Source organism: Sus scrofa, chromosome 9 (genome assembly GCF_054392235.1).
Source record: "Sus scrofa isolate SSC_HxYL_T2T_F1_AM1 chromosome 9, Sscrofa_HxYL_maternal_Yorkshire_Landrace_v2.0, whole genome shotgun sequence".
Lineage (NCBI taxonomy): Eukaryota > Metazoa > Chordata > Mammalia > Artiodactyla > Suidae > Sus > Sus scrofa.
In genome coordinates, this window is record NC_139391.1 from 17,747,989 (window position 1) to 17,772,773 (window position 24,785).

General features: G+C 40.0%; 1 protein-coding gene across 50 annotated transcripts in view; it reads right to left on the reverse strand.

Annotated features, from left to right (window-relative positions):
• Window positions 1-24,785, reverse strand: part of DLG2 (discs large MAGUK scaffold protein 2) — a 1,974,117-nt gene that overhangs the window by 146,446 nt on the left and 1,802,886 nt on the right. For all 50 annotated transcript variants that reach the window (XR_014814818.1, XR_014814817.1, XR_014814819.1 and 47 more), the window contains one exon: window positions 14,978-15,092. Coding sequence is in view for 44 of the 50 variants with exons in the window: in XM_084975536.1 (XP_084831662.1) it covers window positions 14,978-15,092 (115 nt within the window). In the remaining 6 variants the exon portion in view is untranslated. The remainder of the gene's footprint in view (window positions 1-14,977; window positions 15,093-24,785) is intronic.

Below are 24,785 nucleotides of genomic sequence, written 5' to 3' on the forward strand. Positions count from 1 at the left end.
AACCTTGGTTTCATTAACTGTAAGAGGGGTAACAATGATACCCACTGGAGTCACTTTGTTAATTAGCATTTTATTTTGCATTTTTTATCTTGTGTTTATAAGAGAGATTGGATTGTAAATTTCTTTATGTTACCATGTCATGTTTTGGTATCAAGGTAATATTAACACTGTGAAAGAGCTAAGAAGTCTTCTTTCTTTTCTACTTTCTGGAAGGGTTTGTATAAGATGCTGGGTGATTTACAGACATTATTCTTCATAAAACCTTTTGAGTTGTGTACTTATTATCCTCATTTCATAGAAGAAGTTGAGGCCTGGAGGGAGACGAAATGAATTGCCAAAGTCACAACACAAGAAATAGGTGGCAGAGCCAGGATTCAAATCCAGGCACTTGTGAATCTTAAACCCAGGCTTTGTGTCTGTTCCATTAGGCTGTGGACTCATGCATGAATGGCTGAATGAGTTGGTATTCTAGAGGAGTTAGCATTTCATTCCATTACAGTGCCTAATTCCTTCCCACAGAGAGGAAATACACTGCCAAAGATGACCAAAAACAAACAAACAAACAAACAAAAAAACCAAACAAACAACAGCTTTGCTTTTAGAATCTCTCCTATTTGACCTTTCAAATACCTATTTCCTAGGCCCCCTCCCCTACCCAAAACACACACTGTCAGATCTTGGAGCAGAGTCTGGATTAAGAATAACACATTATTTTCATCTGTTTTTTTTTTTAAAACTAGCTTTGACTGAATCCTTGAGGGCATATCTGATCCACCTTTTCGCTCCGTGACAGCCTTCCACCCAGAATTTAGTAATTAAGACACCAAAGAAAAACCCAAACCCTTATCCTTTCCACACAACCACACTTGCTATGGGTTCATCAAAAGGTTCTGCAATCTTCCCTTCCTGTATGCAGCAGGAAAGTTCACGCCTCTTTGCTGAGGATGCTGGATCCAGGAAGGGTGTCACCCTATGGTTTAAATTTGAGCCATCATAAACCCACGTCAAGGATCCACTCACCAACCACCTTTTTAAGGTACTCATTTATTATTGAAGGAGATGCACTATATATTAAATGATTATATTTTCTAGTGTAAAACTTACACGCCTTTCTACAACACATCTAAGTACCAGTAGGAATGAGGGAGCATATATGACATCTAGCCTATCCAAGAAAGTGTGGTATTTTCCAGAACCCTGGACATAAGGTTAAGAGCAGGGATTTAGCATCAGACAAAACCAATTTGTATTTGTTCTCCTTCCTTTGCTGTGTCATGCTGGGTAATAACATATACTCTCTAACCTTGGTTTCATTAACTATAAGAGGGGTAACAATGATACCCACTCATAGACGTTATGAGACCTAAATTCTCATCACTGTCCTCGTCCCCAGGATACCTGGCTCCGTTATATAATCAAGGACTCATCAGAAGATCTGAGTGTGTTGTGGAGGTGGGCATAGTATGGGGGCATCCATTTATGAGGGAAGGTGCAGGAACAGGGAATTTTAGGAAAAGAGGACTGTGTTATTGTCTTATAAAGGGCCAACAATGGGGTTCATTCAGCAGAGGCCTCTGATAAATGGGGAAACTCTCCACGGACCTGGACTCAGAGCAATAGAAACACAGAGACCTTCCTGCTGGCTAACTTGGAGACCTCCTAACAGGAAGCTGGGGATTCACAGAAGCCACGGGAGCTGGTTTAAGGGCTTTGTCTGGAGAGTAAGAACTGCAAAGTTAATTTACAAGAGAATTTATATTTTCGTGATAGAGGTCACGAGACACCACCAAATATCTTATTTACTGTGAAGTTCTATTCAGTTCACATTGTATTTTCTCCTTATTTTACCCATGAAAACACATTCTTTTTAAGTGTGGCATCTATCATCTCAAAGGCCAAATCTGCATTTTTGAGAAAACTAAGGGGGAAAAAGTATATGGAGTAAGCCCTCTGTTCTAAAACAATATAGCATACAACAATGTTTAAAAATACAGTGGAAGACACTAGAATGTGATATCTTTTAAAGAGTCTTTTTTTTTAAAGGAAAGATGCTGTAAATGTTTTAAATATATGAAAATACAATTTTAGAAATAATAAAAAAATTGATATTGGAAAATTCTTACTTTTTTTTTTTTTTTTTGCCAAAAGCCATAAGTTTATGATAGAGTATGGGCCTGGGCTTCCTATTTATTGAGAAAATGGTATAAAAAAATGAAGAAAGTACATAAGGAAAAAGAAAGTCTAAAAGACGGCTTTCTCTGTGAAAAAAGGACAAAAGTAAAAGGGCATCCCAGGCATTTTATAATTATTTGAAACCAAAATATTGAGGGATTAAGAATTTAAATAAAGTAGCTATCACAATGCTTGCCTTAATTTTCTTAGCTATAAAGTAGAATTATATGGATAGAAGATGGAGATGTACCTAGTGGGATTTAAAATATAAATTTTAAAATTTGGAGTACTCTTCTTGATGCTAAGATTTTGATTCTATTTTTTTATTTTTTGTTTTTTTTGTTTTTTTTTTTTTTGCTATTTTTTTGGGCCGCTCCCATGGCATATGGAGGTTCCCAGGCTAGGGGTCGAATTGGAGCTGTAGCCACCGGCCTACGCCAGAGCCACAGCAACTCAGGATCTGAGCCGCGTCTGTAACCTACACCACAGCTCACGGCAATGCCGGATCGTTAACCCACTGAGCAAGGGCAGGGACCGAACCCGCAACCTCATGGTTCCCAGTTGGATTTGTTAACCACTGCGCCACGACGGGAACTCCTGATTCTATTTTTTTTTAACATTAAAATGCTCTTTCTTATATAAAATGATGGCAATAATAAAGATCAATCAATTTAACATATAATTTGTATGTGTGTTTTTTTTTTTTTAGACTTCTTAGTTGGTAGAAATTAAGTTGTCAATCCCATATTAGGCCCTTGATTTTCAAAATTCTAATGCTATTTGTCAGGGAACTCTCTAAGGAATCACACATGGAAAGGACTCCAACACCCAAGAGGTTTCAGTGATTTCAAAGTCCTTTGAAGCACTTCTATACATTTTCTTAAAAATTTAGACCTGAGGAACATGAAGGGCAGAAACTTTTGCAGAAGAGTAAGACTAAAGGGTACTGCAGGTGCTCACTAAAGGTGAAGTAATGACACCATGTAACTTTTGAAAGATTTCCTACAGTGGGAAGAGATGACTGAAAGTAGGCCACCGAATGCTCAGAGCAAGTGGGAATTTCAAGTTTCTCAAGCACTGGGAAGGCTGAAAGATAATATTTCTACATGTCATAAAAGGAGGCATATGGTACTTTACATAAAGTACTCTTTTAGGTAGAAGACAAAGCTTGGCTCCTTGAAAATCTTCCAATGCAGACTTCCTGTTTCTTACACTTGCTGTGCTACATACTAAGGGAAACACACATGCTTCCAGTTTTGAGCAAACTGTCCTAAACCAGGTGTCAGCAGGACTGGCATCATGGGTGTAAGTGGGCCTGTGTGGTCGCACAGAGTACTGCCCTTAGGATTATTCTCTGCTCCTGCCATCTTGATGTTCTCATTTTTGAACACAGAGATCCATTTTCATTTTGCACTGGGCCCCCCAGTTTGTGTAGCTGGTTGCAGATCCCAGGCTGCATGTCTCCCTATATGCGGGGCATGATGTATGATAGGCTCTTCGACTCTGTTCTTTGATATGGGCTTTATACAGTTAGGGCTACGCAGGCTGCAGTATCTCCTGGCAGAAGAGGGGCAGAGAATTTGTTCACACCATTGTCACGGTTTCAGCTCAGGGGGTCTCGCTCAATTTAACCAAATCCACAGGCTCTGGGCATCTTCAAACTAGAGTATAGGATCTGAGGTGACTGGATGATATTCATTCAGCTGTCCATTTAACATTTAATCAGGCACAAAGAGTTCTATAGAAATCACGCAATGTGTAATGTGGCAGCAAATGAAATATGAGGCAAACACTAGACAAAATGACATGTGAGTTGTGGGTTCACACACCTTTAAAGAGTGGACTGAGGCAAGGGCTCGGTACTATCTATGCTTGGAGAAAAGAGTAGATAGCTCAATGCTTTGTGCCTGATTCCTCATTTGAAAACTATGGGAAAACAATACCTACTTAACAGATATTTTATATCAAATCAAATAAAATGTATGAAAGCCCTTTGGTAAAGCCACATGACACCATCGGTAGGGGCAGAGGACAAATGGCTTAAGTTCTAGGTCCAGTTAGGCCTCTTGTAGGTAAACTTCAAACCTGGTCTCCATTTTCTCTTCTTTACCATGGGGCTAAAAATAGCCCCTATCTCAGATGGTTTTTATGAGAATGAAATAAGATAATCCACATAAGGTCCTTAGCAAACTGTCTGGCATAGAAGAGGATGCAATTATAATTAGCTGTTGATTATTAAGAAGTATTTTAAAACAACTTGTGAATATTTGTTATTTTTTTCTGTTCTTACTGATTTATAATAAATAGAAATGTGGATTTGAAGTCTAACCTATATTAAATATGACATTTGCTTGGCTAAGTGAATTAAAAAGAAAACATGAGACAATTATCACTACTGAATAGGACAGCTTACACTCTGATCAAGAAGAGACAAGGAGCTCTGCTAGGCAGGGAACCACTTGCAAGCCGTGAGGCAATTAAATAAAATTTTAATTAAAAGTTATATGTTCTCCAGTGTAGTAACATCCATAATTCATTAACATGATTGATTCAACGGTTATTGGATGCTAGACGGTGCAGATACAGACTGTCCCCGGGCAAATCTCCATTCAAGAGGTGAGGGGCTCACCATCCAGTGGGGGGACAGGTGAGTCAGGAGGTGGGAAGTGGAGCAGGTGTAAGGTGAGAAGAGAGCTTCTGTGCAGAGGAACACAAAGGAGCATGTGCTTAATTAACTCAACCCAGCATCTATGAGTCGATGGTGATTCTCCTAATATTTTGTTCTGTTTAACCATGTTCAATTGCTACTCAAAAAGTTCATTCAATTAAGTATTTAAAGAATTCCTGTAATGCATCTGGCACTGGTTAAATGCTGAGATAAAAAGATCAATGCCTTGAGGCTATTTCTGTGCTCACAACCTAATCTCATGGTTTAGGGTGAAGAGTCTCTCAATATATATATATTTTTTTTTATTAAAAAAAAATTCTTCTTAGGGCTGCACCTGTGGTATATGGAAGTTCCCAGGCTAGGGGTTGAATCAGAGCTGTAGCTGCTGGCCTATGCCATAGCCATAGCCACGCCAGATCTGAGCCGCATCAGTGACCTAAGACACAGCTTGCGGCCACCCAGGATTCTTAACCCACGGAGCGAGGGCAGGGATTGAACTAGCATCCTCATGGAGATTATGTCAGGTTCTTAACCCAGAACAGGAATTCCTCCTTAATTTTTCTAGGCCTTTATTTCACTTCTTCTCTCCTGTGGTCATCTGTGCAGTGCCTTTTATTGTTTTGCCCTATTTTCTAGCTAGAGTTATTTGGTTTGGATTGTTCCTGGAAGTAGTAATTTTGAGCTAAGAGGCTACGTACCTCCTCCGGAGACATCGAATTTCTGGAAATATGATTATCATGGGGTGGGGGAAAGGAGCAGAAAACAGACTGGCAGAGTGACTCTTGGTGCCTTAAAGGAAGAAATGACACCCTATTAATCTTTTTATCCCCAGGGCACAGTACAGTGTCAGGTGGGTGGTTAGGGCTCTGAAAAAGTTTTCTGGATGAATGAGTGAGTGAGCGAATGAATGAGGGTCCACCATTAATAAAAAGGCATCTGGGGAGTTTCCTTGTGGTGATGTGGAGAGTTAAGGACCCAGAACTGTCACTGTAGTGTCTTAGGTTAGATCCTGGGCCTGGGAACTTCTGTAAGCCATGGGTATGGTAAAAAAGAAAATGCTATCTGGATTCTAGATCTTGGGATAAAAAATGTGATGGTCAATGTAAGGGTTCTCCATGGTATGTTTTCTCTCTCCCTATAGAAATCTAGAAATTAAAAACCCTTTAAAATCAGGGCCAGCCTATGATTTCAGGGGAAGGAGAACCTCCTCCAGATCCCCAATGACTCCTCCTTCTTTCTATTTTCGGCATAAAATTAGCTGCCTGAAGACAAAGCCTTTTGTTCCACAATTAAGGATGCAATTAAAAATGCAAATGCCTGAAAGAGTGTGCATAATGCTAATGAGAATCAGTATAAATGAAGAGAAAGTCTATTCTGCTTTAAAGGAGACACCAGCTTAGGAGGCAGGCTCTGAGCACTGGAAGGGGTAAAGGGACCTCCCTTCTACCTAACAGGGACCATCTGGCAGGCTCTTTCACACACTTAGTGTGACTTAAATCCTAACAACAAGCCTATGAACTATGAATTCTGTCCATTTTATAAATGGGAAACTCAAGTTTTGGTTAACTGATCAACTGTGAAGTCTGGACCAGAAGCTAGGTCTACCTGGAGGAAGTCAGTATGAAGTATAAACCAAAGAGGACATCTATCAATATGAATGTAACCTCTGTCCCTACAGGATTAACCTCCTCCCCACTGTAACACAGTACAAGGACCATGGGCTTCAGTGACAGGCACACCTGGGTGGAGAATATGGCTTGGCCAACACAGCAGCACGTGTAGGTTATTTTTAAACCTCTTTGGCCTTCTACCAGGGTCCTTCTCTGTAGAATTGGGGATAATAATGACATCGGTGCCATAGCAGTGTTGTAAGGTTTAAATGAAGTCATGAGCAGAGCACTGGTGCATGAGCCCTGGTCCCTCGGTGTGGCTCTGGCTGCCCATTCTGACTTTGCCACGCCCTCTCCAGATCTTTGTGGTTTCCCAAGCCTAGACCTTCTCCAGACTTTCTGCCTCATCATGTTAAACTGTTTCAGGTATCTGGTCATGTTTCCCCCAGTTAGGTTTTAAGAGAGATAGGAAACTGAATCCAAGGTGTTACAATACCTCATGTTTCTGAAAGAATAAATGATAATTTTGCCAAATAAGAATATGTGAGTGAACGAAGGAGAGGCAGTTAAATGCCACTGTTGGCCAGCCCTATGCCCAGCCCTGGGAAGGGGATGCATGCAGCTAACTATATCGTGTCCTCTGGGGGTGGCTACTGAGAGCGTGCTGGGTCCAAGGTTGGAAGGGAAGAAGACAAAAATCTGACTTGTAATGAGGTCCCCAGATTTCACAGCTTTGCCTTAAATGACTGTGAGAAATCCACAGCCAAGGGAAATTGGAAGAAGGCGTGCCCTGGAGCAAAGTCCAGGGACCAGTTCCATTCCACATTCTTCCTTTGTACCCTAGTTACTAACCAGCAGGACAGGGGAATGGGAGGTAGAGTGGAAGGATATGCTACTGCTTAAGAAGAAAGGAAAAAAGACCAGACTCTCTTACTTACATGATGATGTAGCTTGCCCCTCCCACCAAAATCAATCTGGTGAGAACATGTTTCCTCTAGAATAAAAACCCAACAGGATGAGGAATCCTGGGAGAGATTCTGTTTTTGCATGACAGAGTCTACTTTTCAATGATTATGAGTACAGTATCAGTACACTACGTGGTAACATGTAACAAGAGCTGAATTCTATCATCTAGTAAGTTCGATTAAGAGAAACTAATTTTAATTATACTAGTACCCACTGTTCTAACCCTTAGCCAGAAAGGACTGTTTTAAGGTGGGCTGCTGCTTCACATAGGTTACAAATAACTATTAACTACTTTTTCATAAATAAAGCCCCTAACCTTGAAGAAAGATTTGGTGAAAAAAAATTTTTTGTCACTTTCTTTTTAAGAAAATTGTTTGTTGTTTTTTTTTTTTTTCAAAAAAGCTATATCTACCAAGAAAAGGTCAGCATATATTGATATATATGTTGCTTGAGTGGAAAGCCATAAGAGACCACATATACGCAGTGTAACTTCCAGCCCTATGTCCCTGGAAAGGGAAAGGGTGCTGAGAATGAGACAGGCTGAGGTTCCCTCTGAACCCTGCCCCGACCCCAGGTCCTCTCACCGGGAGGGTATAGGCTGTGTGTCATGGTCTAAATCTATTATAGAATTAGACCCCAGCTGAAAGAGGGTCACAGAGGTCAGCAGGAACATAAAGCAGCCTGAAGGGCGCTGCAGAGCCAGACGTGTCCTGGAAACCCCAGGCCCAGGAGGGAGTGCCTGTGATCTCAGCACACGACCAGACTCCATGCACTCTGGTACTCGACCTCCATAGGATTGACTGCTCGAAGATCTTGGCTTACATGCTATTTTTTTCCTTTCACATCTGTATAGGAAAGAGTCTAGGAATTAACTCATTAAATAAATTTTTAACAAGGGCACTTCTTCATGCCAAGCACTGTGGCATTAGGCACTAAGGATATAATACAACTAAGACATTAACTGGGATTTGCAGGTCCAGTATCGAATGGTATTTCCATTTCAAGGAGCTTTACCATGAAGCCTTAATAAAGACCAGAGTAATTATTATTTTAATAGATGAGTTTTAAATACCAGTGGCCTTCTGGGTGGGGATCACTGGAGGAAGCCTTTATAGGCATGGTGTAAAGATGAAAATAGGTTAATAATTGCAAGGCATGTAACACATCTGGTATCATACAAGGACAGTCATAATAATGATCCGCAGACTATTTGAGCTGCTTACATATATGGACAATGAGAATCTTGCGAGAAGGAGGTCTGCATTCTCACTCATCTTGGAATCCTTAACAACTACCCCAGATTGGTGCACTGGAGGTAAGTATGTGAAATCTTGTTCGTTGAATGAAAGATTCAATGCCCTGATGAATCAATCTACAAAAATCTTATGTTAAACAAAGCCGCGAGAGGCAGACCTGAGCCTCTGTCATATTATACAGGCTTTGAAGCAAAAACTGTCACAAAAAGTAGAAAGTCTGAACTACTATTTTAACATGTGGATTTAGAACTGTTATGAAAAGAAGTAAGTCCTGAGTATATATACAGAAAAGATGAAAACTCTAATTCAAAAAGATACATGCACCTCCAATGCTGAGAGCAGCACTATTCACAAAGCCAAGACATGAACGGAACCTAAATGTCCATCAACAGAAGAATAAAGATGCGGTACATACAAACAATGGAACACTGCTCAGCCATAAAAAAGAATGAAAGAATGCCACTTGCAGCCACATAGATGGACCTGGAGATTAACATACTAAATAAGTCAGAGAAATACAAGTACCATACGATGTTACTTATATGTGGAATCCAAAAAAAAAAAAAAAAAAGATATAAATGAACTTATTTACAAAATACAGAAAACAAACTTATGGTTACTAAAGGAGATGAGGGGTGGTGTGGGTGGAGGTGGTGGTGGGACAGTCGTTCAACTCCAGAACAGAAAACTGAGCAGAGGGCTTAGAGTGGGTGAAGAATGCAGAGGGGCAGTGGAAGGAATTGGGTGGAGAGGGACATGATGACGCCTGTGAAGAACTGGAAGCAAAGTGGCCCTTTCTTCTTAGCTGTGTCTCCAAGTGAATTTCTTCCAGATTCTGCCTCTGGGCAGACCCTACTGGGGGACGAGAAATGCCTGATGAAGTGACAGAGCTGGGCATGCTGAAGCCATGGAATCCTGACCTTCCCCTTTGGCTTTCATGGGATCTCGAGAGGTGAAAATATAAAAGGTCTCCAGGAAGTCTGTCCTCCTTCCCTTGCTAAAGTAAAGCCAAGGGACAGGGAGGCGCGTCCACTGCTGAGAACAGAGTCTCATTCATAAATAATTCTACAGTCTCTCTGTCCTGCAGGGGATAGGTTGTCTTTCTCATAAATGATACAAACCACCGACATCAACTGATTCCCATGTGCCAGGTATTTAAATGTACTAGTTTATTTAATAATCCTCAAGACCACTTTATGGCATCCTATTATCATCTCAATTTCACGAAGAGGCTACGGCCAGAGAGACTGACTTGTCCAGCAGGAAGTGGCAAAACCAAGTTTCAAATGTTTATCTATCTGGCGAAACCCAGCAAGGGTGCCCTTAAATAAGCACTGTTCTCTACTGCCTCACACACAGGACCTGAATGTCTAGCTCGCGTCCAGCCCAGCTCTGTGATCTTGAGGGCAAGTGTTTAGCTTTTCTGAGTCTCACTTTCTTTACCTGAAAAGTGTAGGAAATAACCCCTGACTGTTAGAAGGGCTGTGAGATTCATATGGGGACATGTATGCAGAAGAGAAACATTACGGGTGACCCACAGAAGGTGCTTGACAAATGCTTCCCTCCCCTTCTCCTTCCTCATCTGTGTCAGGGAGAACTGCCTTCCACGCTGGCTAGACCACCATGCGCCTGGGGATCTCAGACATGCTCACTGTGATGGACTGAAGATGCGTTCCCCTGCCTATCTGCGCCCTATGCCATTGGCCTGGAATGCTCCTTCTTGTTTATTCCATTGGCAAGCTGTGGATCAAGACCCATTAGTAAGTTATTACGTCAAGTTGATGACGTTAATCAGGTATGACTAATTTTATTTTAAGAGGACAAATAGAAAGGTAAAGAGCAAAATTTTACTGCACATAAAAATGTGTTGGTGGACTTCAGTGAAATTTTTCTTTCATCTTTATGTGTGTATGTATTTACTGGGTCATGATGAATAATGAATTTCTTACTTTGAGTAAAAGGACTTGAAGGCCTCTGGGCTAACTCATACAAAATCTTCAAAAATCAATTCAAATGCCCTTGCATTACGCAGCAGTAAAGCCTCCCGGACTTTCTAGAGTGAACTTTTCACATTATGCGGCATTGTGCTTGTCTTCACCTCATCTGACTCTCCCACTAGATGTAAGTTTCTTGGGGACAGGAAATATGACTTTTACCATTGGGTCCTCAGAGTCCATTATAGGTCCTGACATAGAACATAGCTTCTAAAAATGCTTGATGACTGCATAAATAAATCAGAGTAACTGACTTTTAAACCTAAACTCAGGACAGAAAGGTTATTCACTTGAACTCTCAAAATCGATACCTTTTATTAACAAATGAACATGGGCCAAGCTTCTCTTTTGTATTCTTTCCAGTGACCTTTTTTTTATTCCCCTTTGGTAGACTTACCTGCTTTCCTTTCTTCCTCTCTCCGTTCTTTCAGTCCTGGGTGCTCTTGCTTTCTTTTATCAAAAGAAAGGATCTCTCCTTAGCCATCTGCACTTTTGTGTGAATTTAATCCCCTCTCTCTCTGACCTTTCTTAGTAGCTTTTGGATATAAAGGTGCATCCCTATTAGTAGCAGGAAAAGCCTTGTTCTGCTACAGGGATGCTTTTACCAATTGATAAGAAGATAAGAGAAGAGCATATTTTAGAGGCAAGGAGACCTCAAAGAAGTACAAAACCCTTACTCCAGGGGTTCAGGAGCCCAAGTGCATCTATGGCTAAAGAATTGATAATATACTTGTGGAGCATTTTGAAAAATATTTTATTCAAATTTTTAACACTTTATTTACTTTAAAGGTTCTACAACTATATATGTTTCACAATGCAGGAAATACACAATACACATAGCCCAGTAAATCAAATATTTCCAAATCATTGGCATAGAACATGTGCAGTATTATCATTAGTGACAATCAACTCCATGTGCACAGCACTACCAAAGCACTTCAAGCACCTTACACAAAAGATTAAAAGAAAGAAAATAATTACAAGCAGATTGGAAAACAGAGAGGGTTGGCTCAGGTTTACCATACCACCTGGCTCAGCTGGGCTAGTCCCCACCTTCCCCCTTCAATTCTGTCAGACAAACAGATCGCTGTCACCCAGGGGGATCATTTCTAGTAGGGGATGAGGCCAGCTTCTGAACGATTCTAAGATGCATCCTCTCTGTCATGGGTCAGGGCAGGAGTAGGGTGGGGAACAAGTGTGTGCACGTGCGCATGTGCATGTGTGTAGAGAAGAGGAGGTAACTCCAAGAGGAAGGGTGGTTTTGTGGTGTCGACAAATATTTTACTAAGTCAGCTAAACTGTTTATTACTGAACAAAGAAGCTGCTTGCTTTCTGGTTTAGGTTTTGGTTTCACGGAAACTCATGAATAGTACTAAAGAAATACCATATGAAATCAACTAGAGTGCAGTTTATCCTGTGTAAAAACCCCAAAGAGGTTTATGTTTGAGTTTCTCCTCTCAGCTAATCTGTTCCTTAATCCAAGAGGGCTGAGAGAAGCACTTGGCGATCCATAGCCAAACTGCATTCAACAACTGATACACACAAGCTGAACCTGAGGCAGGTGGGGTGATGTATGGGAGTGGGGGCTAAGAGATCTGACTCTGTCACCAAATGGCTGTGGGGTCGCAGGAAATCCCTTCACTCCTGGGGCCTCAGCTTCCTCTTCTATAAAATAAATAGTGGGCCTGATTATAGCGAAAGTTCCAGTTGTAGAATTACATGAAACCGATCAGAATAAAGAGAGTAATGTTCTAGAAGGTCATTCTCAGATTAAAGACATGTTCATCATCTGATATTTACACAATCAGAGAAACTCTGCCACTAATTTGAGAGAGCAACTAGTTGACTTTCTAAATAAGCACAATCAACTGGCACTAGTTCTATTCAAGCAAACTAGATGAAACAAACATCTCTATGAAAATCTTAGTCGAAATTGGTGTTTAAAAAAAACTCATATGACAAAGGGACAAACATACCCAGTCACTTTTAATAAGGATTTCATTTAGGCCTTGCTATTTCAATTCATTCTATAGCTTTAGTTAATTATTTTAAATTAATTTGTCACATTACATAAGGACAAGTCCAGGGGATTTTGTAAGTTCTTCCCTCTGAATTTGCTCTATTCATTGTCCATTATGTCTTCCAATTCTATGCCTCAAAGAGTCATTTAGATGCTGAGGTCATTTAGATACTTTGGGTATCTTTTACAGGAATAATTTGGTAAAATTCCCATGAAGTGTCAGCTATTTTTGAGCCTCATTTAAAAGAGGCTCCCCCTTTCAATACAACCTCCAACTATTGGAATGTTAATAACATTCTTTATTACATTAAATCTTCATCTCTTTTGTATGTTAGAGTTTTATTTACCACTTTAGAGAATAAAGGTCTGATTCTGGTTTACACTACTATTTCAAGTGAGTATATTAGGTTTACAAAATATCATCATATCACTTCATTTAATTTTCCTAATCTCCCGTAACTTAATTAAAAGAACTAAGGTACTGCCCGAATATTGTCAGCAAACTTCTAGTGCATTAACATTTTTATGCATTCTTTTAACAAGACACCAACAATATGGACAGTTATCCTTCCAGTTATATTCTTTTAACCATTTCATTTTCATTAGCTGATTTATCTCTATTCTATTAATGTAATTGGCTTTTCCAAATTTGCTATCCAAGACTAAAACATTTTAAGATTAGAAAATATTTTGCATCACAAAGACCAGCAGTATAACACAGGAGGAAGAGCAGAAACAGCTACTTTCCATCATATTTGTGTTATCACTATGAGACATGTTCTATGGGGGTTCTCAATAGTTACTTTCACAGATTACATGGAAATGAATCAAGAGATACTTCCAAAATGCAGTTGAACAAATTTGGGACAGTGATATTCTGACTTCTTTTGAATTTAAAATCTCAGGGCTTCTGAAGTAGTGGAACTCTCTGGAATAAGAAGGGACTCTATGCTTGTCAGAGAGGGCAGCAAGTCAAGGCCCTCGAGAACCTTGCCGCCTTCTGGAATCCCTGCTCCCTTCTCGGCCCTGCTGTGCCTACCTAATACACACAAAAGATATCTTTACAGCCAAAGCAGAACCTACAGGACAAGTCAGTTCAAGTACATACATTAATATCTATAACATGCACCTTGTGTCAAGAAGAGACAGTGACATTTCAGATAAAGAGAATATGATCCTGGGGGGAGGGAAGAGAGTGAGGATGACTGTACCTGGTACCTGGATTCATTTTAACCATTAATTGGGCATTGCTCTCCCTCTTTTGGCTCTTAATATTAAACTCTGAATAGTAAACTATATTATTACAGTTTTGTAAGTCATCATTTCTGTTTTAATTGAATGGTAGTGGAATGAGGAATAGTTTCCAATTGGAATCAGGAAGGGCTTCCTAGATTTTATGAAATAAGAGGAAATAATTCCTTAATGGAATATAAGATCCTCAAAGAAATATGATCAATTATTTTTAAGAAAGAACTGGCTATTTCAAACTTAAGGAGTTTTTACAGTTTATAAATGTATAGTTTTCTATTTTTTAAAAAGTATAGTCAGCACTGATGAAGTACATTTTGGAAGAAACATAGGAAGGGTATGCTAAGAAGAGGCGCACGTTATAGTTCAGTGATGATGGATCTTATTCAAGAGTTCAAGAATTAACTATGGGAATGAAAGACCAGAAGGCATTGCAAGTTCAATCAACCATCTTTTTTTCTGGTAAATTAATGACTTTTGTCAGACAAGGAACAAGTAATTTTTGTGGTTTGAGATACAACTGGTAATGAGATGCCACAGACAAAAGTCATTCCACCAAAACTTTAAAGAAAAAAAAAACCACTTAACTCATTGAGAGAGTACCTCTGACTTCCCACAACACACCAAAGTTAATGCGATACCTATCAAGCAGGCCAGGAAGCAATGCGGCAATGTTTTCTTCCCATACTGATGATAAGTAAATGTCCAGGGCTTTGGCCCACATATTCAATTTAAGATGTATCAGAATTGAAAATATTTCTTCTCATTATTTTTACTGCAACCTGTGTTGAGAACTTTATCCTAGATCACAACATAGCCACAGAACTTGTTAAAAGCAGGGGCCTTTGACAATTTAATTTAATTAACGTCATTTAATAACATTTCTTAGAATAGCCCCCGTCCCCCAACACATTTCTTCAAAGTGGTTAAACCTAAAGTCTTACAGTGGTGTATTGACAAGCATGGGTCAGTAGAAACACACTCTTGGGTGTTGCCTTTGTCTCCGCAAGCCGATCACAGTTAAGAAATACGCCGTGTCCTACCTGACATAGAGGGAGCGTTTCTGATTGGTTCGCAGGGACCCGGACCCGGAGCTCATGCTGTGGTTCATCATCTGCTCTCGTAGGTCATGGATTTTGGCCTCAAATCGAGCGTAATCTGGGAATGGAAATAAAGGTGGCAAATTTGGTTCTGTGCCTTCAGCAAGTTAGAAATGCTGCATGCATGCTCAAGGCCGCCCTTCATCCCTGTGGTTGGTTCCTTTGCCAAGCTTCAGGGAGACGCACAATGCAAGATGGTGGAATACAGAGGGTTCACTTTGGTACTATTTATTTGCAGGCAGTCACAAGAGGGAAAGAAAAAATCAGTTACTTCCCAAGAGGTAAATCCATACCGCCATCAAATCCCTAGTATGAGAAAAAGTCCATGAGGGAGAAAGTGAGTGTTTTTATATTTTATATATGTATATTTTTACTTAAATTATTAAAGTATAGTTCATTTACAATGTTGTATTAATTTCAGGCATACAGCAAAGTCATTCAGTTATACCTATGTATATACCTGATATTTTTCAGACTTTTTCCTTACAAAAATTTTGAGTATAGTTAGTTTCCTGTGCTATACAGTAGGTCCTTGTGGGTTATCTATTTTATATATAATACTGTGCATATGTTAATCCCAGACTCCTAATTTAGCCCACCCTTCCTTCCCCCTTTGGTAACCATATATTTGTTTTCTATGCCTATGGGTCTATTTCTATGTTGTATATAAGTTCATCTGTATCATTTTTTTTTTTTTAAGATTCCACATAGAAGCGATATCATATAGTATTTGTCTTTGTCTGGCTTACTTCACCTAGTATGATAATCTCTAGGCCTATCCATGTTGCTGCAAATGGCATTATTTCATTCTTTCTCATGGCTGAGTAATATTATATTATTGGGGGGGGTATATATATACACATACCACATCTTTATTCATCATCTGTTGATGAATATTTATGTTGCTTCCATATCTTGGCTATCGTAAATACTGCTGCAGTGAACACTGGGGTGCATGCATCTTTTCAAATTACGGTTTTTTAGATACATGCTCAAGAATGGGTTTGCGAGATCATATGGTAGTTCTATTTTTAGTTTTCAAAGGAAGCTCCATACTGTTCTCCATAGTGATTGTACCAACTTAAATTCCTACCAACAGTGTAGGAGGGTTCCCTTTTATCCACACCTTTTCCAGCATTTATTATGTATAGACTTTTCGATCATGGCCATTCTGACCAGTGTGAGGTGATAACTCACTGTAGTTTTGATTTGCATTTCTCAAATAATTAGCGATACTGAGCATCGTTTTATGTGCCTTAGGTGGGTGTTTTTATAAATGTGCTACAAGATCCTTGTGGGGATGGAAATGTTCTGTCTTGACTGTGGTCACACATACAGGTAGTTGCACATACGATAAAATGACACAGAACCACACCCACACCCACAAATGATAAGTCAAACCCGGAAAGTAAGAACAGATTTGATGGATTATGTCAATGTCAATATCCTCCCTTGTGATAACGTGCTACAGATTCATAAAATGTTACCACTGGGGAAAACTGAGTAAGAGCTCATAAGATTTCCCTTATTATTTCTTACAACTGCATGTGAATCTATAATTATTTCAAAATAAAAGGCTTCATTTAGAAAAGGGAGGTTAAAAAACCCCCAAAGTGCGTGGAATTACCAATGTTACGGGGGTTGGGGTGAATCTCCTGTTACCCTCAGCCTGACAGAACAGAGAATCAAGTGTCTGCGGATGAATTGCGTAAAAAACATGTTTAGTTTTACTAAGTGTTTTTTTTTTTTTTATTTTAAATCCCTGGGGGCTTGGGATCATACCTCAATTTTGCCTTGTAGCTTTAATTTAAAACACACACCAAACTTCATTAACTCTAGCATACACAGTATATTTAAATCAGCTTCTCAGGAGATTAGAGTTAGAAACGGAGGTAGAGAACATTCTCAGACTAAATCTGTTTTAGAAACAGTCAAGGAAAAATACATGGATCTAAAAAATCAAGGAAATAAAAGTATTAAGATATACTACTTTGCCTCAGGAAATTTTTTTTTGCCATGTCACTCCAATAAAAATAAAGATAAATAGGTTTTAAGATACTTATTAACAATTAGCCTGTAAAAAGAAGTAGCTTTTAAAGTTTCAATATTCTTGATCTGAACTTGCTCTAACATTTTTGTACAAAAGTGTCTTGCTTTTAGGAAAATCCCGTAGGGTGAAAGGCTCAATTTATCCACAAGATAACTGTGAACATATTAATTCAAACTATAAATGGTTCTTTTAATTACAAAGAAATTCATCATGAGCAATTTTAACAGAGGTCTACAATATATTTCAGAAAACAATTTGATTTCCAATTCAGTTCATTCATAACTTTTATAAAACCAAGAATGACTAAAAGAATATAAATATGAGATGATCTACTTTAGAGTGTGTTTCAAATTCTTTATTATAAGAAAGAGTTCCACAAAATTAAATTTAAATTCAATTTACTGAATATCTATTAGTTGTTGTGGAGTGGGACTAAATAATGGAAATGACTCGACCCTGGCTTTCAATAATAGACAACAACGAATTCTGAATCCTAAATATTTTTAAAGTTTAGTGTTCTAAAGATAAAGCCCTAGTGGCTGACAGGAAATTTTTGGTGCTTAAGCAAAGTCTGATTTTACCTAGATTTGGAAGGCTTCCTTTGAATAATTAAATCATAAATGATTTAATAAGGAGAACGCATATTTAACCAAAAATCTATTAACCATAATTTAAGATATTTATTTCATTCCATTTTAGCAGAGAGAGAAAAGACTTATTTACAACCAATGCTATGATGCCATATGCAGTTTTAAATCATTCTGAGCAAGTCATATTTTCTTTGTCCTATTAATATCATACTAATATTATTTGCTGGCCGCATGGCAGATGCTGTGCTCAGGGCCACATGGACATTACTTCATTGATTATTTATATTACAAAATGAAGTTAATGGATGTTGTAAAAACGTGAACTATACAGAAAAACTGAGAATAAAAAGATGAGAGGTCCCCACCCCCCTTCTTCTCTTGCTGCTGTCCTTCCCCACAGCTTAGCCTGCAGATACAGAGATGGTGGGTGGTGGACTTCACAGACATCTCTCGATGCTTTTGAATATATACATATACCCACACACATATGAGATCATAATTATATATCATGCTAACGCTTTTCCTCCCTTTTTTCCATAGTGTAACTTGGATCTTTTCCTCTCTTCTCTCAAATAATAAGTATCATGTTTCTTAATACCCTTAATCACATTCCATAGTTGAGACGGTAATTTATTTAACAATTCCCACGTGGGGAGATGTTTGGAGCCCACCCAGCCTTTGCTGTCAGACAGGGGGGAATCTCGGTGTACGTGAGCACATTCACGGAAGGTTAGTAGAACACTGCAGCGCAAGCACCAGGCAAAGCTTTGCACGGGCTTCACACGGTGCCCATTTGCATTTTTCAGAGAAAATAATCTAGCCTGGAACAGCATGGAAACTCTCGGTTTCTTCTGAGCCATGCTCCACACTGGCACTTGCTCAATACCATGCATCATCACCCCTAAGAAATCACCAAATCTCCCATCTGTTCCCAGGACACCACCCTTTACTGCTTTGATTACTTTGCTACCATGACAAAAACCAGAAATCCCACCTCCAACAGTCCCCCTGAAACACCTAATTCAGTGCCAGTCCTTGACCCCAGACGACCACTGTGCTACTTTACTGTACTTGTCACACCCAGCTGAAGTCATCTGTGCCACTGCCCATCTTTCCCAATGGATGGAGCTTGCCAAGGCTTTCCTTGTTCCTAATCTAGTGTCCAGTATGCAGGAAACATTTAATAATAGGTGAACATTCAGTAAACATTTTCTGAATGAATGAATAATAAATGAGGAAGTGAGCAGAATTGAAATGAATTCAGTTCTAAAATGCATGTAGGTACCGAAATTGCCCATTTTCAACATCAAGTTTTTTTTCTTTTTTTTTTAAATGAAAAAAGACAAGATGCTTCTCCTCTAGGACTTCCTTTTTCAAGGCTAATTATTCTGTCTAATTTCAAGACAATTCCTGTCTAATCACTCCCAAATCCCACTGTTATTCTGACTCTCAGCAGTGTCTGTGCCCTCTCCATCTCAGCCACGTTGTACAATGGAAACACTTCTCTGATACTTAACCTAATGTGATCAGCACTTTGTTAGGCTCTTCCTGTGTTCTCCCTTCCTGTGTAGCTCATTAGAGCCCCAAAATGTTTTCTGGCATTTGAGATGTTTGTTCTACGCCATATTCTATGGTGTTTGCATTCCCCACTATTATACTGTTTGCATTGTATTTGCCTTAATTGGAACCTATCTTGTTCTCAACTTCTCTACTTTGACAGCTAGGGTAAACTCAAGTCCTGTGTTCAAAAGTGTTGATCCCTCTCTGCTCCTTTTTGAACAGCAAGGCTTTACAAGTAATTTCATCAAGGCAAAAACAATAAGATCTGAGTTCGCAAATATAAATGGGGGGTGTGTGTGCATGTGTGTGAGAGAGACGGAGACAGATAGGAGAGGGGCTATATGTTCAGCTTCTCAGAGATAAACACATTTATAGTTAGAAATGCTCTAAAAATAAACAAGAAAGCAGATAAATTGTGAAGTATGTCTTATGTTTTATAATATGCTGAAAATTATATTTGCAACAAGTTAAAACAAAAATCTAATACTATCAGTTCCATTTAATATTAATTCCCTCTCCTTTCCCCAAATGTTTCATTCACATCCATGCCTTACCCTTTGGGACATTTTCCAATAAATTCCTAACATTCAGAACACTCAAATGAGATTTAAAAGGGTTCAATCTTTATATATGCTAAAGGGAAATTCATTTTTACTGAGCACTGAAACAGACTAGTTTCTGTGCCACATAAACTTAAAAATTATGTTATTTCTCCTAACAAAGCTCTGAGTTAGGAAGATCATTTTAGAGGTGAGGAAACAGGTTCAGAGAGGTTGACTAACTTCACTGAAGTCACAGAGCTTCTAGCTAACAGAGTTCATTGGACATGGAGATAGCATTTGATCTTGGATTTCTGTGAGGCCAGTTTGTTTCCACCACATCACAGTATCTACAAGAACACTACAATTCTGCCTCAGAACCTAAGACCTCAACTCTCTACCCCTCCCTCTTAACATCTTCTCTCCTTCCTGTTCTAATTACATGCCTGCTGGTCCCCTCCTTTACCTCTCCATAAACTACCCCTTAGAAAGAGAGTATGCCTCATTCATCTCTGTTCCTTCAACTTTGAGGTTTCTCATTCCTTCTTCCTTACGCAGAGGATTGTACTAGGCCCATGGGATACAGTTGTGGAAAGGAATTTGAAGGAGTTTGCTTCTCAAAGGGAACACTGACAAGGAAATTAAGCAGGACAATGTGGAGGTGGGGGACTGCATTACAAAAGCAGCACCTTACTTTCTCTTGTTTTGCATGAAATAGGGGCTTGGTAAATGCTTTTTAAGTTACAAGTCATCTACTTGATGTTTCTTGGGGTGTTCTGTAACAAGAAGCAAACCACTGAAAACCAACTTCTGGCAAATGTTTTAGAGTTTCAAGAAATATTACCTCTGGTTAGTTCTTTCTTCCCCTCTATAAATGATAAGGCTGATTTAAAAAAAAAATTCCAGGAGTTCCCATCATGGCACAGGGGTTAATGAATCTGACTAGGAATCATGAGGTTGCGGGTTCCATCCCTGGCCTTGCTCAGTGGGTTAAGGATCCGGTGTTGCTGTGAGCTGTGGTGTAGGTTGCAGACGTGGCTCAGATCCCGCATTGCTGTGGCTCTGGCTTAGGCCGGCGGCTACAGCTCCAATTAGACCCCTAGCCTGGGAACCTCCATATGCCACGGGAGCGGCCCAAGAAATAGCAAAAAGACAAAAAGACAAAAAAAAAAAAAAAAAAAAAAAAAAATCCACATTCTTGGGTGTCTAATCTAGTTGTTCCTGACCAGAAACTTTCATACTGGGATTACATCATTTGCTTTCACTTAGACATGATGGGTGATGATAGGGTACATGATGTGGATTATGCAGATGGGGTCAGAATCCTGGCTCTGCCATTTATTAGCTGTGCATCACTGTGCAAGTTATCAACCTTTCTGAGCTCAATTTCCTCATAAGTAGAATTGGAATCATAATTGTACCTACTTCGAGATATACTGGCAGAGTTTCCGTCGTGGCACAACAGAAATGAATCTGACTAGGAACCATAAGGTTTCGGGTTCGATCCCTGGCCTTGCTCAGTGGGTTAAGGATGTTGCATTGCCGTGAGCTGTGGTGTAGGTTGCAGACGCGGCTCGGATCCTGCCTTGCTGTGGCTGTGGTGTAGGCCAGTGGCTCTAGCTCCAATTTGACCCCTAGCCTGGGAACCTCCATATGCCACAGGTGCGGCCCTAAAAACAAAAACAAAAACAAAATAGAGCAAGAAAGATATTGGGAAGATTATAAGAACTATGGACCTAAAGAACTGGTTCTTGGTAATGACTGTAATTTTCACATGTAATTCAACATGCATTCTTGTTCACCACTTGGAAGTCATAACCCCTTTCTGCACCAGGTAAGATGGAAACCTCTTAGTGCCCCCGATACAGCTTTATTCTGCCTAATATGAACTGACATCTCTACCAGGCCTAAGGGTAACGAGCCACAGATGGCCATACTCTGGAACACTTAGCACCATGATGGGCAACCAGTAAGCACTTCTAGGGGTCCACTCACAAATCCACAGTGATTTGGAGGTCAAGGGAATGACACCCAATTCCAACACTGGTGATTTTCCAGGAATGTCAGTGACCTCATCCATTGGGATCAGCTCAAGGCTTGGAGCTACTGATGGACACCTGGATGGAACAAGGGCCAGGTATGAGCGCCACATACTACACATAAGAGGGGGCTCTGCCATATACTTGCTTCCTTTGCTATTTGTCAAGTGTGAACACGGAGACCCAGAAACAAATCCACCCCATCATTCATACAGGAAGGGAAACACTGCCTTCTGTGAAGAGATCGGGATTGTTTAATGTAATAGGATTAATACATATTGATTAAAGCTGCCCAGCTGCTCACATCTCAAGACTCAGATGGTCAGCCTTACGTCTGAGAGAAGGAAAAAATAAACTTGCTGGGTGGGACTACAGCATGAAGCCACGGGCCTGTCGTCCTCCAGGAGCTGGTGGGCGGCATACCCCTCCACAGTCTTGACCTCAACCAGCTGACTCAAGTTTGTCAGTTATCAGAGAAAGCAGTGAGCACAGCAGGAGTGGGAACTCTAGGCTAGGAGGGCAGCTTTAAATCTCAATCCTGTCATTTATTACCACTGGAGCTTTGGGAAGCTTCTGAGGTTCAGTTTACACATCAGTAAATTGTGAACTTCCTCTCACAAAGGGGTTTGAGCATCAGAATGAGATCTGACATGAAGCATTCTGTAAATTATGATGGTTGTTTCTGTTGTTACTGTGGTGACCCTGTTAGGACAAATGCACGTCCAGTCCTTGGTCACACTTATGGGGAGAGTAGCATCCATTCCTACTGCTCATTACCGACATGTATGCAGCTTTAACAACTGGTAAGCCACTGGGCTGAAAGCAGGATTCTGCAAGTCCAAGCGGAACAGGCTGCTTATCCATTTCCACACTCTGGGGGAAGTAGTCTGAAAAGACAATTTGTTGCTCACCCAGGATGACGTTTTTAAACCCGAGCTAGAAGTTCTTGGTGGCTTATAAGCTAAGGAAGCCTAAGCTTTGGGGTACTTCCAATGGGGCTGGGGCAAATTTCAATGGTGTGCAGTCTACTGAGGTCACAATATTGTCTACCTGGACGTGACCTTTGTTGTCACCAGGGCCCAGGAAGTGTGCATGGGAAAAATGCAGGTGGAATAGTTTCCATTTCTTAGCACAGCATCTGACCACTGTTCCAGCAAGGAGATGGAGGTGAGCAATTGTAAATGCTTCTATTTCTTTGGGGGGAATACCTTCTTTCATTTATTCAGCAAACATTTCTTTAGGGCTTATTACATGCCAGGCACAATGATAACTGCTAGTGATATTTAATCCAATGGACAGATCTTTGCCTCAAGGGGCTCACAGGCTGGAACACAGGCTTTAATTTTCTAGTTTCTTGGGGTTTCATAGAGCATCTGGCACTTAAATATCTGTTCCTATTTGAGTAGCAAGCACTTTCTCAACAGTAACAAGATAGTACTATGGTGGGAAGAAGCCAATGCATTCATCTTTGTGGTACAATGGAGAAACTGAGGCAGGCTCAATCTTTGTGAAAGACTATACAGTTACTGGTAGAAGGAAAAGAGCCACTAGGGTATCAAATCGAAATTGAGTCAAAGTTGCTGTATTTGAGCGTTGGCTCAGAGTGATGATGGGAAAATCCCTCCTGCTCTTTGAGATGCTGCTTCCTCCTTTATAAAATGGGGACATCTTCTCTGCCCCTGTACAATGCTGTTCTCAAGATCTAATACAGTGTGCTTCATTTTAATCATTTTAAGCAGTACTGATTTTAAAAAGTTGCATCAATTAATAACAATAGCACTATATTTAGAGAGGGTGGGCTCAAGACTCGTTCAGATTTCATAAGCTGAAATGTATGTGTACAGAAGGGGGACGATGTCAGCCTTATAAGCAACGTAATATGATTAAAGTGCTTACATTAGAAAATTCCAAACAAATATATCATTGTTCTCTCTCCTCTAGACTCCTAACAAAAGAGGCACATACAGGAGGATCACTGCAGAATATACTGGTTATGCCTCAAGCCCAAGAAGCAATACTTGGTCAAAATTCTTTTGTGTAATGAATAATAATTCTATTTATTAGGAGCTCAGAAAAGAATTAATAGTACCCACTTTACCACCTCTTCTTTTCTTAGCTGCCCTGAAATTTCTGAGCCAAACAGGCACAGAAGAGGCCCTGTCATGTTTCATCAGACTTTAGAGACAGCCTTAGAGCTTTCTGACTCTGGCTGTGTTTCAGGTAGTCCAGCTAGGAAGGCTGCTGTTTCATGGGGTACTACAGAACACTGGCTTTGCCCATGTATGTATTGGCCCACCTGCCACCAAGAAAGCTGACCTCTGGTCACTGCAAGGATTTTCAGTGAATCTCCTCAGGCTGGTTTTTCTGCCTAAGGATTTTATTAGCCTTATACCCCAACTCCTGACATAACTCATCTCTCAGGCTACCAACCTCCTTCTAGCGACATGGAATTTTCCACTGCTAAATATTTACCTACGTTGTTTGGCTTACTTCTGATCCAAACTAGTGTGTGTGTGTGTGTGTGTGTGTGTGTGTGTGTGTGTGTGTGTGTGTGTACACATGCGTGTGTGTCAGTGTGTGTGTTGTGCACGCATGCACATCTGTCTGTATCTGTGTGTGACAGAGGGAGAGAGAGAGACAGGGAGACCAAGAGATGTTGAGAAAGAGATCAACAGATTTAAAACTAAATTCATTAGAAACCAGCTGTAACTGGGAATACTAGATAGCAGGGTGAGTCTGTTACCTTTTCTGAACTCCACAAAGTAAGAGATCTCTAGCACTGAGCCTTAAGGACTTAGTTATGGATACCATGAGGGCAAAACACCGTCATACTTTTTCTGTATCCCTAATATTTCGAACAGAGTGTGACACATAGTTATCAGTTAATAAGTGTTAGTATGAATACTTGCTGAATTGGGCAAACTAAATAAAGACTTCAGGGGAAAACACTGATCCCTTCATTTGCCACATCTA